Source organism: Ricinus communis, chromosome 7 (genome assembly GCF_019578655.1).
Source record: "Ricinus communis isolate WT05 ecotype wild-type chromosome 7, ASM1957865v1, whole genome shotgun sequence".
Lineage (NCBI taxonomy): Eukaryota > Viridiplantae > Streptophyta > Magnoliopsida > Malpighiales > Euphorbiaceae > Ricinus > Ricinus communis.
The window spans coordinates 17,572,536-17,587,506 of NC_063262.1; the positions used below are offsets into that span (position 1 = coordinate 17,572,536).

General features: G+C 32.6%; 2 protein-coding genes across 4 annotated transcripts; one reads left to right on the forward strand and one right to left on the reverse strand.

The window, feature by feature from the left end:
* Window positions 1–296: 296 nt before the first annotated feature.
* Window positions 297–7,510, reverse strand: LOC8287576 (mannosyltransferase APTG1). Of its 3 annotated transcripts, none has more exons than XM_002513186.4 (9): window positions 7,153–7,510; window positions 6,816–6,933; window positions 4,039–4,143; window positions 3,591–3,877; window positions 1,615–1,896; window positions 1,307–1,508; window positions 821–972; window positions 560–722; window positions 297–472 (listed from the first exon to the last, which is right to left on the reverse strand). In XM_002513186.4, exons 1-9 carry the CDS (start codon window positions 7,374–7,376, stop codon window positions 392–394), a joined length of 1,614 nt encoding a protein of 537 aa, XP_002513232.1. In that variant the 5' UTR covers window positions 7,377–7,510; the 3' UTR covers window positions 297–391. The 3 variants fall into 3 exon arrangements, with proteins under 3 accessions (XP_002513232.1, XP_025012080.1, XP_048233355.1); XM_025156312.2 differs by lacking the exon at window positions 7,153–7,510 and adding an exon at window positions 5,126–5,219; XM_048377398.1 differs by lacking the exon at window positions 6,816–6,933 and having other exon boundaries at window positions 7,153–7,289.
* A 3,238-nt stretch (window positions 7,511–10,748) lies between these two features.
* On the forward strand, window positions 10,749–11,900 carry LOC107260814. Its single transcript, XM_015715555.2, has one exon. The coding sequence runs from the start codon at window positions 10,749–10,751 to the stop codon at window positions 11,898–11,900; it is 1,152 nt and encodes a 383-aa protein (XP_015571041.2).
* The last annotated feature ends 3,071 nt before the right edge of the window (window positions 11,901–14,971 follow it).

Sequence of the window (14,971 nt, forward strand, 5' to 3'; positions counted from 1 at the left end):
AAATTCGCAATAATACAAATTAAAAATATCCTTTTACATATATTATTGCTATCTTTTACTATGAAATTTAAAAAATAAAAAAAAACTGCATAAATAAAAAGTTTTGAAAATAAATTGTAAGAAAAAAAAAATTTTGACTAAGAAAATTATTTGTTTAAGATAAAAGTAAGTGCCCCGTGAAATTTCTTCTTTTAAGAACTACTTACACATCTTTTAATTTGCTTCTTAACTCATATATGTTTTTTTTTTTTATTTGATATCTAATGATTTGATTCATGAATTTAGATTATGACAAATCACGTGCAAAGTTCGTGCATAAAAAAACTAATAATATAACAAGAAAAGCATAGTCATAAAAAAAGATTAGTTGCAAAAATAAAAATAAAAAGAATTAATGATTTAATGCATAAATAACAACTGATGCTTGAAGATCACGATCCACCTTGAAGTGAGCATGGAAAAACCTCCTCACCTGCCATTGTTTATGTACTTGGATAAGTGACTTGGGACTGAAAGCAAAAGCATACATACACCACATAAGCAAAAGCTTGGCATATACCTCTCTGAATGAGTGCGAAACCAGAAAATCCTTCACCAGTCTCTCCTCTGAATCGAACAATACAACATGACTTGGCTGAGACCAGTTTTTTGCCAATTCTGATGTAAAACCAACAGGATCCATCATGAAACGATCCGACTCATCAGGGATTCCTTTCTCTTCACTGGAGGATAAGATACAATACCATAGTGACAATGTTGAACATCAAAAGCATGTATTGAAAAAGAGAATGCAGTCCAACCAAGTTGACAAATTCCAAACCTCGGTGAGCAGTCTAGAAATCGCATGGGCAGGTCGTGATGGAGCGTGGAATAGTAAGGCGTAGCATGGCAGGGCATTAGGAATAAGATACTTTTCACTTTCTCATTTTGGGCTTCTTTGGATAAATATATCATTGCATCCTCAGTTCCCCTCTGTCATGATGCTTAAAAGTATCAACAAAAACAGAACCATTAAGAAAGTAAATTTGTAGGTTAACATTTCCAACGAGGTTCCCCCGCCCAACACCATGCACCCCCCAGATTCTCCCCTTCTCTCTCTCTCCCTCCTTTTCCTCTTTCCTTCTAAGATGAATACAAGTTTTTCTCCCATCAACATTAATTTTGTGCAAATAAAAGGAAATAAAAGGAAGCAGCAGAATATAATTGATTCCAACTTTTGCCAATAAAAAAGTCTTGACATGTGAAGCACTTAAATTGAAAGGATCATAATCATATTCATGCCTAAAGAAAGAGGTAAATCATTTACCTGATGTACCAAACTCATATAGAATGCCATTGGAATATTGGTAGCTAACAAGAACACAACAGCAAATCCTACTCTTGACAGCAATCTGGTCTGACCAGTCGAAGAACCTTTCCTTTTACCATCTGGAGAATCAGGTCTTGCCATCACAGCTAACGCATATCCAGAGAACATCAAAGCTATTGGCAGCACAGGCAAGACAAACCTATGTTCATAATACAATTAGAGTACGAGTTACATTAAAGAGCTTGAGTTAATGGGTCAAGGATGCACTAAAAGTTGCATACAGAAACAATTTACCACTAGAGTACCTGAATTCTTTGTGACCTAATACACTGTAAAGAATTAACACCCATGCAATAAGACCAGAAAACTTCCAGCACTTGGACTTGATGCTCCCAGCTATTGAAAATGGTAAGAAAGTGAAGAGCATGACAGAAAATCCCTGAGAGAAGTACCAGTGCCACTTATGAGTTCCATAATAATCTCCGCCAGAAGAAAGAAAATTGAACTTAAGAAAGTTAAGAGGCACAATGATCCACGAGCCATACATCAAACGATCCAAGAAACATGATAGTCCAAGCACCAAGGCCCTGGTACAACAAAAAAACCACAAGAAAACTACCATAATTACACAGAAAAGTACTAACAGTAGTACTAATAAAAAAAATATATAAAGAAAAACTATGAGACTTATGGATGATTTCAGGTAATTTTCATAATGCATTGATAAAACAAGTGCTAAAAGCATTTAAATTAAGCGTTTACTCCTTACTTATCCACTATACAAAGTCCAACACTTGCACACCCCACTAAATATACGAAAAGGGAAAAGACTATGACTAGTATTGTACCTTGACAAAACATTTGCCATCTGTTAGAAGTTGTATTTATCCCACAACGCTGGGTTATTGGGTTATTATAGTGTATATAAGTGGATTGGACATCCTCTTTCTTTGAGCTAGCTTTTGGAAATGAGCTCTACTTAAGCCCAATTATCATGATATCAAAGTCAGCCTTTTGTCTGCGATAATGGGTTTGGACCCGGCCCGTTTGCATGTCATGTTAAGCGTGAGGGATGTTAGAAGTTGTATCTATCCCACATCGCTTGGTTACTAGGCTGTTATAGTGTACGTAAGTGGATTGGGCACCCTTTTCCTTTGAGCTAGCTTTTGAGAATGAGTTCTACCCAAGCCCATTTATCACCATCAAATTCAATTGTAACTGCTAATACAACTTGCATTTAACATGTTCAATTCAATTACCAAAAAGATCCCAAGGGATAAAACAATTATTGGTTTTCATTGTTAAGTAAATGTAAAGAGAAGCATCTTACCTTTGCTAAAGTCAAACAATAGGGAAATTATTGCTTAAACTCACAAATGTATGAGCAAACATAGAAAATTGCAGTGACCATCTTCAACTTTTAATAGTCAAGTATAAATAGCATTTTTTGTTAGAAGGTACTAAATGCCGTTACTTGGTTAAATCTCCTTCCAACATAGGGTCCTCACACAATAAATATTGTGATAGTGTCCAATGTAAAACAATTATAAAAGTGACTGATTTTAAACCTTAAACCCATCATTTTGGACTGCAAGCTCACAAAAGATAAAAGCCCTCAAATACCAAAATATATATTTTATCATGCAAGAATTCTCAATGGTCAAAGTGGAGAAACAGCAGTACACATTCAAGCTGCATATTAAAAGAAGACCAACATAAATCCACTCATTTTCTTTTTATGCTATATTTGTGTTCAAATGCATAAGTTAGACAGATTTTTTAATTTATGGTCAATAGCAATTTAAATGATTCGGACAAGAAATGGACACAGGAACAACTACAAAATTTTGATGCCCAAAAGAAGAGGCCTATGAACCAACCAGAACGAACACCTTGATTAACTACACAGAAATGCATGTAGAATGGAACAATATGAATAATGTAGACGCCTGTAGGGGGTAGTTGAGTTCTGGTTCATGCTCATACACAATTAGCAAAATGGAGATGAGCTAACCTGTTAAATGCCTCCCCTTAGTAAGCACCTAAAATAAGGTTAACACTAAGGTTACTAGAATCCACACATGTTTAACATAAATGTTAACATGAGGGTTAAAATAATAAAATCTGGACATGGTTAAACTATAAAATCAAATTATCTATATCATAAAATGATGATTCAACACAATCAGAATAGCAGTCATAAAAAAATCAACTAGTAAAAATTATGCATATGACAAAACCTAGCAATAAATATGGAACAGGAAGGAACATAAATACCTACCCGATGGGAAACACTTCCAAAAATATGAATCTCAATCTATCACTTGTCACAAACAGCTCAAGAAGGCCAACATAGACCCATATGATAGCACTGGTTGGTCGAATTGCACAAGCTAGTGCTGCTACAAGCAAAGCCCACTTCCTTGAAATCACGGTCATTTTAGTGGGAGATTCTCTCATGCAGGGCCAGTAGTACAAACTCACCAGTGTAAGAACAGTTTCCAAACTGTTTGACAATGTTCTATTGAAGCAGAAAAACATGAACCAGTTTGCCAATTGACAGAAGAGCTGTCATATAATTAAGGGAAAAATCTTCACAAAGTCACATTTATAGTAATGGATAAGCAGCTTCTACTTGGATAGGAAAGAGAGAAAAATAAATCAACTACAGCTTAATTTGGAGCACACATGTATGCATCTGCAAATACAGAGGCGTAAAAGAAGGATACAGCATATTTAGCCACAGGGTAATTGAATAGAGCATAAGAAAGTTTGTACAGATACAAATCTCCAACTGCTGAAAATAGGGCCTGCATTAGACGTGGCATCTTGGTCTGCAAAGCATAAAGAAAATAAATTTAACACACCTTTAAAAATTAATAAATGAGCGCACAGCTATTCCATGAATGTATGCTTGTTTTCATCTGGCGAAGCAATTAAAGCTGAAATATAATGATGCAAATGAAGGAAGTTCTTCCCCTATTCCTTTTGACTTGCACTTAAATTTTCCAGTATACATTACAAGTAATCAGAAAGGTGCAGACACTAGGAGAGAAACTGATTTATAAATGTAAAAGATATAGAGTGCAAATCATCACAAAAATAATTTGACATATCATAACCCTGCCTCATTCCACGCCATACCACTTAGCCCAGGCCTCAAGTCATGGGCATTGTGTCCTAATAGAACCAAATTGGCAGACATGAACGAGTGATATATGTGATCAAGGCCCTGCAAGGGTCATAAACACAAAAATGCAGGCTGTAAACCAAGGAGTCTAACAATGTTTGTGACTTAAGAATCTCATGAATCTATTTTGCCAAGATCATGCCTGACCAAAGGCTCCTTAAATAACTTAAGTTAGAAGGCATAAAACAAGGAAATACAAAAAGCAATTACACACAATAAGCACAAAATATCCTGATAATAAATCAATTTGCATCAATTTGCTAGCCACTAAATGGTTTAGAGACTTCAAGAATAACATGAACCTGAGCTAAATTGTAGAAACTTGAAACAGTCAATAATATAATAAAAAAGCTGCTTAATTGAGAAAAATGATGGGCAAGAAATTTACAACCAACTTCATGTTCCATTCTTCTCTTTGTTCTTATGCATGCATATAAGTGTTTGCACCCTATGAAAAATGATGTTTTTCGTTGATTACTTATTTTAGCTCATGTAATTATATAATATACTACATAAATAGCACAACAGACGAAATGCATTAGTTCAAACATTTTAAAACATCCATCCACAATAGAAAATTCTGAAGATCATTATGACCATGCAATAGCAGCAAGAATCTATTCTACCTCATAAAAAGTCACGTATATAACCATTTCTTTTCCAAAAAGTTTCTTCTCTTTCTCTTTCTTTCTCCTTGCTGCTCCATAGTCCTCAATAATCCTAAGTGACGTAGATGAAGGAATTTATAGTCAATTAGCTTTCATATTCCCGATATCTTGCTGGTTTGAATCATTCTATTACAGATGAAAAGGGAGTAGTTTGTTTGTACAATATTGAAGATGCTCGTTAATATGCCTTAGTTGCTGAAAAGCGAGTTTTGCATTACGGCATCAATTAGCAAAGCAATACTAGGATCGGATATGGTTTTTTACAACCCCACGAAATAATCAAGGGGCCATCACAACCAACAAAAAATTGGTGGGTTTGCAACCAATATTAAGAAAAGTGATAAACGCGAGAGTACGGTGCCTTCCAATGGATGAAATAATTTTAGTACTTTGACATCTAAAGGACGCAGCAATCTCCAGGTCGATGTTTTACTTTTGTTGAGAAGGGAACCCTTCTTTTGCTTGCCCATAATGGAGGGTGAACTTAGCAAAATCCTAGAACGAGTTAGAAGTAATATATAATGACTATGATGAAGGACTAGAGGAAATTGATGTTCATCAAGCACAAGGTCAGTCGTTAGTTGTGTGCAGAGCAATGACAACGAAAATCAATAATGAAGAGGAGGATTGGGGGAGGGATAGTTTTTCGATGCATGTGTTGTTTGTGGAGCAAAATAATATATGATCTTGTCATCGATATAGAAATCATGGAAAAAATCATATTAAAAGAGGTTGTAGACAAATTGAAGCTTCTTAAAAAATAAACACTCTCAGCCTTTGGAAAATTGGGTGGTTAATGAGTGGGTATGACATACTAGTAACCTACCTAAATACTACATGAAAGAAACTTATATCAAATAAAGGAAACTTAAAACATTAGATTAGAAAAATGAAAGAAACTTGAACCAAATCTATTAAGAATATTATAACTGTATTAAATAAGAAAACTTGATAATATATGCTCCTGCATCACGAAACAAAAACTAATTCCAAATATTTTCTTTTATAATATTAATACATTTGATCCGTTGATAGAAATACACCATATCGGAGGTTTCTAGATATCAAACTCCCTAATCTCACTACATATTGAATCTAGCACCAACAATACTGGCAAAGCATACGTCATACAAATTAACTATTCAAACTGTGTTCTATTAGACATACCATTACCAGAAATAAAATGCTAAGCATTGTGTTATGCTCCCAAGTTTGACATTTAGTAGCATGCAGTAAATCAACTTAAAATCACAGGATAGTAAGGATGCCTCAACCTCTTGAGTTTTAGGAACTCAAACCTTTCACCGATCTAGTTAGTCCTTTGTTAAGAAACTTCCACTTAAATACGACAACAGAAAAGTAGAAAATAACTACCTAAAACATGATAAGAAACCAACCCAATAGTTAAAAACTATCTAACATCATAAAGAAACTACTGCCCGAAAATAAAAGACAACTTCCCTGAATAACTTACTTTGCTAATACATCCCTAACTTGGACAGGATATATACTTTTGTTTGGGTGCAAAACACGTTGCCTTGAGAAATCCATATTAATCAAACATAAAAATGTGCATGAACTGAAGTGAAGTAATGACTAACTTCATATTTAATATTAAAATTTAAAACCACGTAATCGTCTACTATACCATAATCCAAGGCGTGTCAAGACCTAACAATGCAAGAACTTTGAACAGCAAAGCAAACACCAGCGGATGCAAATAGCTACGAATCCCCTTCTTCCACTCCCAGGTCAAGTGACCATACCTGTAATTTTTTTTTCCAGATATCTTAATAATCACTTCGTAGTACTTTGATTGTCTCCTAAATAGAAACTTGACTTTGACAAAGTAAAAGATAATAATAAAAAGAAGTGTACTTTCAGAATCCATCCACCCCAAGAAAATATTAAATTGACTACAACAATAAAGAATAGGATATAATCCAAATAGAACAGAGAGTTTAAAGAAAGGAAAAAAAATATACCCAAATACAATGTAATGCGCAACTTCAAGGGCTTGCCAATGCTCATCCGGGTTGAAATAAGTTTGTATTAACAGGGCATTTGCTATTCGAAAAGCTAGACAAATTGCAAATATGATTTTTGGAGATGATTTCATGGAAATGTCTTCTTCGTCTCCTCCTTTTATTTCAATATCATGATTTCGAGATCTGGGTGCAGATTTAGCTGCACTTTGTCTCTGCCTCATTATTCACATTAAAATCTCATTCAACTATCCCTCGCACGCAGGCAAGATGCAGTAATGCTACTTGGACATGATTCGATGAAGAAATAGCTTGTTCTTAGTTAAGGCTTCATTTAATTCTAAGAGCCCCTGGCTCCTAGTTTCCTTTAGTTCCTTTTAACTGACCCAGTGGTTCTTACCAGCTAGCCCAACATTCGCTACTAAAGCCTTAAAAGGCCCAATCTGATAGCTTCTTTTTTAGTTTTAATTAGGCTTAATAGAAAATAGGAAAAAATTCAAATATGGACCTAAAGTAACTTATTTTATCACATTAGATCTTTATGTTTTGTTTGGACCAAATATGTTCTTGTTATTTGCAAGTGAAGTTTTTAAACTCTTCTTTAATGGTAGTTTTTATTTATTTCAACACTATTATCTTTATTAAAATTTATTAATTATAATTTACTTTAAATTAATCTTATATAATTAGATTTTTATATTTTATAAGAAATAAATATTTTTTTTGAAATTATTATTAATAGTTAAATAATTATAATATTTATAATTGTGGTATTTGAAATTAGAAATTTTTATTAATAGAATTTAAATTTAAATTTTTACTTTTAAAATAATTTTTCTAAATATTTTTAATAATAAATATAATTAAGTCTAAAGAAATATAACTATAATATTTTAAATTAAGTTATTTTTATTAATTTATATTATTGAATATAATATAATAAATAAGATATATTTAACGATAATTTACTATTAATGGTCATTTAACATACTAATAGTAACCACTAATAAAATTTTACCAAACTGCTTAATTTATCAGTCATCAGCTACCAACTACATTGATCAGCCGAATCAGACAGGCTCAAAATAAATAAATATAATTTTTATGAATATTTAATATTAAAATCTTTATTTATTTAGGAAAAAAATTGTTTGTTAACCATATAATTGAGAACATAAAAGGGGAAGATAGAAAATAAGAGTGAAAAATGAGAAGTAGGGTTTGTTTGTTTTTTGTTTCTATTTATTGTTTATTATTTTTTTTAAAAGAAACAAAATCTATTTGTCTGAAAGTGTTTAATTTATCATTTTTAAATTTTTCGACAACGTTTAATTAAAATAAAAGATATGTTTTAGAAACCACAAATTGTGATTTTCTATACTTTAGGTAATAATTATAATTTTTTCATATTTAAATTTATTTTAAATTTCATATCAACTATAAATCTTATTTATGAGTTTTTCTTTTACTTCTTTACGTTATAAAACTTTTAATTTTCAAATCCTACATAAAATATATGTAAATTATCATCATAATTAATGCATAATCTATTAGCATAAAACTTTAATTATCATCATAATTAATGCATAATCTATTAGCATAAAACTTTAACTCCTATAAATCTTGAATTTTATATTTTCTTACATATAAGAATCGTAAAATATACTTTTGTCAATTGAAATTTGATTTGATAAATCCAATAAAATAAATAAATTGATAGAGAGTGATTTTGCTCACTTGACTCCTTTCTTGATGATAGAGAAAGAAAGAAGGAACATAAATTTTTCTGTATTTTTATTTTTCTTTACGGGTAGAGAGAGGACCATACTCTTATTTTTACTATAGTAGTTTTCTATTAAAACTAAATTAAAAAGACAACCCTTTTATAGCCGATAGTCACAATGTTTAATATTAGACAATATCCATAGCCAATAGTCACAATGTTTAACATTAGACATATGACTTTCTTATTAAAATATTTTATTTATTTTATAAATAAAATTTTCATATGAGTCACAAATAATAATTGTTCTTACATTCTCCCACTTGACTCACATGACATTACTTTTATAATTAATAAGAAATATAATGTGAACAAAACATTATATGTCTAGAATTTTCTTATATTGGCTATAATATTATATTATTAAGTTAGAAAAATCAATGTGTTGAACCTTGATGGTTATTAATCATATTTTGATGGTTACAAATAATTGAGAATGACTAATCCTATGTTTAAGTGTTATATGTAAAAAAGAAAATAATAATAAGTTCGTCTAAGACAGAGCGGATTTATACCCATGAACTTGTATTCACAGCAATAAAACACTAGTTTTCTAGGTATGAAGAATTCTCTCCTCAAGCAATAAAAGGACAATAGCTTTCACGGGATGCTTCCCAGCCATGCAAATGAGAATTCATGATCGTGAAAAAATATTCACGCCTGTGAAAACGGATTTCCTCCTTAATAATAAAAGACATCATATAAGGATTCACGGGGAGAGTTCTTAACCCGTTAAGGAGATCTTCCCAACCGTAAACAATAATTCACGCCCATGAAAAATGGTCTTCTCCCTAAAACTTGAAGAATTTATAAAAGAATTCACGAGAAATGTTCCCAAACCGTGAACATGGACTCCCAACCGTGAACAAACTTTTCCAATCGTGAAAAGATTGTTCACGCCAGTGAAGAAGATGTTCATGTCAGTCAATGTTGAAGACCTCTTTAGATTTTCAATTAATCACATAAGAGTTCACGACCTATATTCCCAAGTAGTGAAAGCAACTTTCAAGCCCGTGAAAAACTATTCACAAGCGTGAAAGATTGTGTCACGCCCGTGAAGCTGCATTTGTGATAGTTGCAGAAATGACTATTTTCGCATTTAATGAGAGTGCAACGACTCTTTTTCACTCACAAGTGTTTAAACAATATTTTTTAGTGTTCTACATCAAGCAAAGAGCATTTACTTTCAACAACTCAAAATCTTTATCTTTACGCTTTGTATTAAAAGATCCAAGCTTGAAATTGAATATTTTGGTAGTTAAGCATTTAATTCTTGTATTTAAAGCTTAAAAAATAAGATTGAGTATTTAGGCAAGAGATTAAAAGCTCTTGTAACTAAGATTAGAAATCTTAGAGTGGGTTAGAGTGTAAGCCTAGGAAAAACACTTAGGTTAGAGTGTGAGCCTTTGTGAAAAATACTTGAGTTTGTTCTTAGTCTTTGTAAAAGAACACGAATAGAGTTAGGGTTGTAATCTCTATTTGATAATGGAAATCTCAAGAGGATTCTTGAGAAGTGGATGTAGGCAAGTATTGGCTGAAGCACTATAAATTCTTGGTGTTGTCAGTTGTGCTTGATTTTTTCATTTTTGGTTTAAGATTGTCTTTGCTTTTATTTTTAACTAATTCACTCCCCCCCTCTTGGTCGTCTCTAGAATTACATTTGGTATTAGAGCATTGGCCTTCTTTATAAAAAATTTAATCATCTTGAAGTAAAGGTCCATGGCATATATATCTAACCATGATGGAATAGGTCAAGCATTCAACAGGCCACCCTTTTTTTTATGGAAGTGATTACCCATATTGGGAAAATCGCATGGAGATATTCCCTAAAAGCGACAGAATAGACCTATGGGATATAGTTAAAGAAAGTGTAACTCTACCAATAAAAAAGGAGAATAGTATTGAAGTGCTCAAGACAAAGAAGGAATGGTCTTTGAAAGAAAGAAAGCTTTATTCAAGGGATAGAAAGGCCATGAACATCCTCTATTGTGCTCTATCTAGAGAAGAGTACGAGGTTATTGAACATTGCCTTTCCGCTAAGAAAATTTGGGACTCATTAGCAAACAAACATGAGGGAATAACTCAAGTCAAGATAAAGAAGACTAAATTCTTAGTTCATGAGTATGAAATGTTCCAAATGAAGCCGAGTGAAAAGGTCTCTGAAATGTATAGCCGACTTATGAGTATCATCAACGCCTTGAAGAAGCTTGGAAAGATGTATCAACTTGAAGAGATCAATAATAAAATTTTGAGAGTTCTTCCTAGAAAGGAGTGGGAGTCAAAAGTGAACTCCATTGAAGAAGTCAACAACCTTTCCACACTTTCTACCGACCTCCTTATGGGCAAACTTCTCACTCATGAGATGACCATGACGAATGATCAAAAAGAAATAGCCAAGGAAGTCAAGGAAAAGAAGAAGAAGTCAATTGCACTTAAAGTCAAGGAAGTCATCATAAGTGATAGCGAAAGTGATCACAGTGATGACTATGATGAAGATCTTACTCTCATCGCCAAGAAGCTAAGGAACATACTAATGAAGAAAAAGAAGCTTGGCAAACCATTCAAGAAGCTTGATGATGCAAAGAAAGAATCAATCATATGCTTCAGTTGTAACAAACAGGGTCACATCAAAGCAGACTGTCCCAAGCTCAAGAAGTATCCTAAGGAGCAAAAGAAGAATGAACTTAAGGCTACTTGGGATGACTCTAGCAAATCTAAAGATGATAACAACTCGAGTGAGAATGAGGTAGCAAACCTTTGCTTGATAGCAATGGAGGAACCTACAAACGATGAGGTAATTGACTCTAACTCCCCTACTTATAATAAACTTGTTGAGATGTATGACATTACAATTCATAAGTATGATAAAATGAAATTAAAGAAAAAATTCATTGAGAATAAAGCAAATGAACTTGAGAAGCTAATTGATGAATTAAAAAAGGAGACTAACTTACTTTCTAATTAACTACATCCTTAGAAGAATGTTTATCTAAAGGAAAGTGACTTTCTTGGAATATAAGAAAGTTGTCAAACTCAATGAAACTTTAACTATTGAAAACTTAAATTATTCTAAAGAAAATGAGAAATTGAAAAAGGAGCTTTCAAACATAAATTCTCAAATTGCTAAATTTTCAAAGGGTAAAGAAAAACTTAATGATTTAATAAATGCTTAAAGGTCATCCTCAATTAAGCATAGTTTAGGCTTTGAGCATGGTTCTTCTAGTAATAACAAAACAATATTTGTGAAACCATCAAATCTATTTGCATCATCCTCCATATCTATGATAGAAGCCTCTAGTTCTAAACCTAAATGAGCTTAAGCTTCATCCTCCAAGACCCAACCTAAAAGGGCAAGTGGTGAAGGAAGGCAAAGGTAAAGAGCTCAAAACTCTAAAATTTATCAAAGGAGGAAACATAATCACAAGCACTCACATGCTAGACCTTTGAGGAATGTTCATATACATCAATCTCACAATCATCATCTTACAAATGTAACCTGTTTTTACTGTTGCATGGATGGACACACAAATTATAAATCTCCTATAAGGATGAGCCATATGGGACATCCATTTGGTAATGCATCCAAAACTAACAACAAAGGACCCAAGTACATTTAGGTACCTAAGGAGAAGTAATCTTTTTTATTTTGTAGGTGTGCTTAAAGAGTACCACAAAAGAAAACAAGTCATATCTTGACAGTGGGTGCTTTAGAAATATGACGGGTAATCCACATCTCTTCTCATACCTCAAAATGAAAAATGGAGGAAAGGTAACCTTCGGTCATAATGCCAAAGGTAAGATCATTGGCATTGGAAAAATTGGTAAGGAAGACTCACCCTAATTGACAATGTACTATATGTGGATGGTCTAAAGCATGATCTTTTAAGTATTAGTCAACTATGTGATAAAGGATACAATGTAACCTTTAACCATCAAACTTTCTTTGTCACTCAAAGGGATGAGAACAAATTCGTGTTTAATGGTGAAAGGATCAATAATGTATATGGTTGACCTTGTTAAATTAACTAATCAAAAAGTTGAGTGCCTTGTAGCTTTGAACAATGACTTTTAGATGTGGCGTAGAAGACTCGAGCATGCTAACATGGAACTCATTGGAAACTTATGCAAGGATGAGCATGTCCTTGGACTTCCAAAAGTCAAATATAATAAAGACAAGGTTTGTGGAGCATGTCAAATGGAGAAACAACACAAAAGTTCCTTCAAAGCTAAAAATAAGCTAACCTCCTCTAGACCTTTTCAACTCTTTCATATGGATTTATTTGGACCATGTAGGGTTGCTAGTTTAGGTAGCATGTATTATATGCATTTATGATTGTAGATGACTATTCTAAATATACTTGGGTAGCCTTTCTTACTCATAAGGATGAAAATTATGAAGTGTTTTTAAAAATTTCAGAAAGAATTTAAAATGAAAAAGGTTTTAAAATTGCTTTCATTAGAAGCGACCATAGAAAAGAATTTAAAAATGAGAGTTTTAAAACCTTTTATGAATAAATGAGTATTTCACATAACTTTTCTTCCCCAAGGACATCTCAAAAAAATGGGGTCGTTGAAAGGAAGAATAGGACAGTGGTAGAGATGGCTCGAACCATGCTCAATGAATATAATCTTCCTAAGTATTTTTGGATAGAGGCTGTCAATATCGCTTGTTATATTGCAAACTGTGTTTATATTTTACCTATCTTAAATAAAACCCCTTATGAGCTTTGGAATGGTAGAAAGCCCAAGATCTCATATCCAAGGGTATTCGGTTGTAAATGCTACATATTAAATACCAAGGATAATCTTGAAAAATTTGACTCAAAAACTGATAAGGGAATATTCTTGGGATATGCCATAACTAGTAAATCTTAAGAGTCTATAATAAAAGAACTCTAGTGGTTGAAGAGTCCACGCATGTTGTATTTTGATCCGAGAAAGGTATTCGTTGATAATGATGTAGATATCTTCAATTCTACCTCAACTCAACAATTAATCGATAAATCAAATGAAGATCAAAGAGGAGAATTGAGCATGGAACCATAAAAAGTGGAAGTAGAAGAGTTGCGCACTAGTCAATCGATTCAAGTACACACCGACCTTGATAAAGATTGGCAATAAAAGAAGGATCACCCTAAAGACCAAATTATTGGTGAACCATTAAAAAGGGTAACTACTAGATCTTCCCTTAGAAATATCATAAATCTAACCTTTCTCTCTCAAATTGAGCCTAAATCTATTGATGATGCCTTAATTGATAATAATTAGGTACTTGCTATTCAAGAAGAGCTCAATCAATTTGAAAGGAATAAAGTTTGGCAATTAGTTCCTAGACTTAAAGACTATCATATTATTAGTATCAAATGGGTGTTTAGAAATAAACTTTATGAAGACAGTACCATTACTAGGAATAAGGCTAGGCTAGTAGCTATAGGCTATAATCAAGAAGAAGGGATAGATTATGAAGAAACCTTTGCTCCCATTGTAAGGTTAGAAGCCATTAGACTATTGTTGGCATATGCATCCTACATGAAATTTAAACTATTTCAAATGGATGTTAAAAGTGCCTTTCTAAATGGTTATATTAAGGAGGAAGTATTTGTTGAGCAACCACTCGGATTTGAAAATAATGAATTTCCAAATTATGTCTTTAAATTGCAAAAGGCTTTGTATGGCTTAAAAAGGAAATGACGACACGACTCTTTTCATTAAAAAATATAAGCATGATATGTTAATTGTACAAATATATGTGGATGATATCATATTTAGTGCTATTAATGAATGCTTGTGTGATGAGTTTTCTAAATGTATGCAAAGTAAGTTTAAGATGAGTTTGACAGGGGAGCTTAAGTACTTTCTTGGACTTCAAATAAAACACTATGATGAAAGAATCTTCATAAATCAAGCAAAGTATATAAAGGAGTTACTCAGGAAGTTTGGCATGGACAGAGCAAAACCAAGCAAAACTTCCATGAGCACAACGATCAAATTAGATAAGGATGAAAATGGCAAACAAATTTGTGAGAATAAATATCG

Excerpts from the sequence above, each read along its gene's own strand:
- LOC8287576 (XM_002513186.4), bottom strand. The coding sequence starts at position 7,376 with ATGAGGCAGAGACAAAGTGCAGCTAAATCTGCACCCAGATCTCGAAAT. Across the intron at positions 4,144-6,815 it reads TTGACACGCCTTGGATTATG|ACCAAGATGCCACGTCTAAT; the intron begins GTATAGTAGACG and ends TATGCTTTGCAG. Across the intron at positions 3,878-4,038 it reads ACCCTGTGGCTAAATATGCT|CTCTTCTGTCAATTGGCAAA; the intron begins GTATCCTTCTTT and ends ATTATATGACAG.
- LOC107260814 (XM_015715555.2), top strand. The coding sequence starts at position 10,749 with ATGGAGATATTCCCTAAAAGCGACAGAATAGACCTATGGGATATAGTT.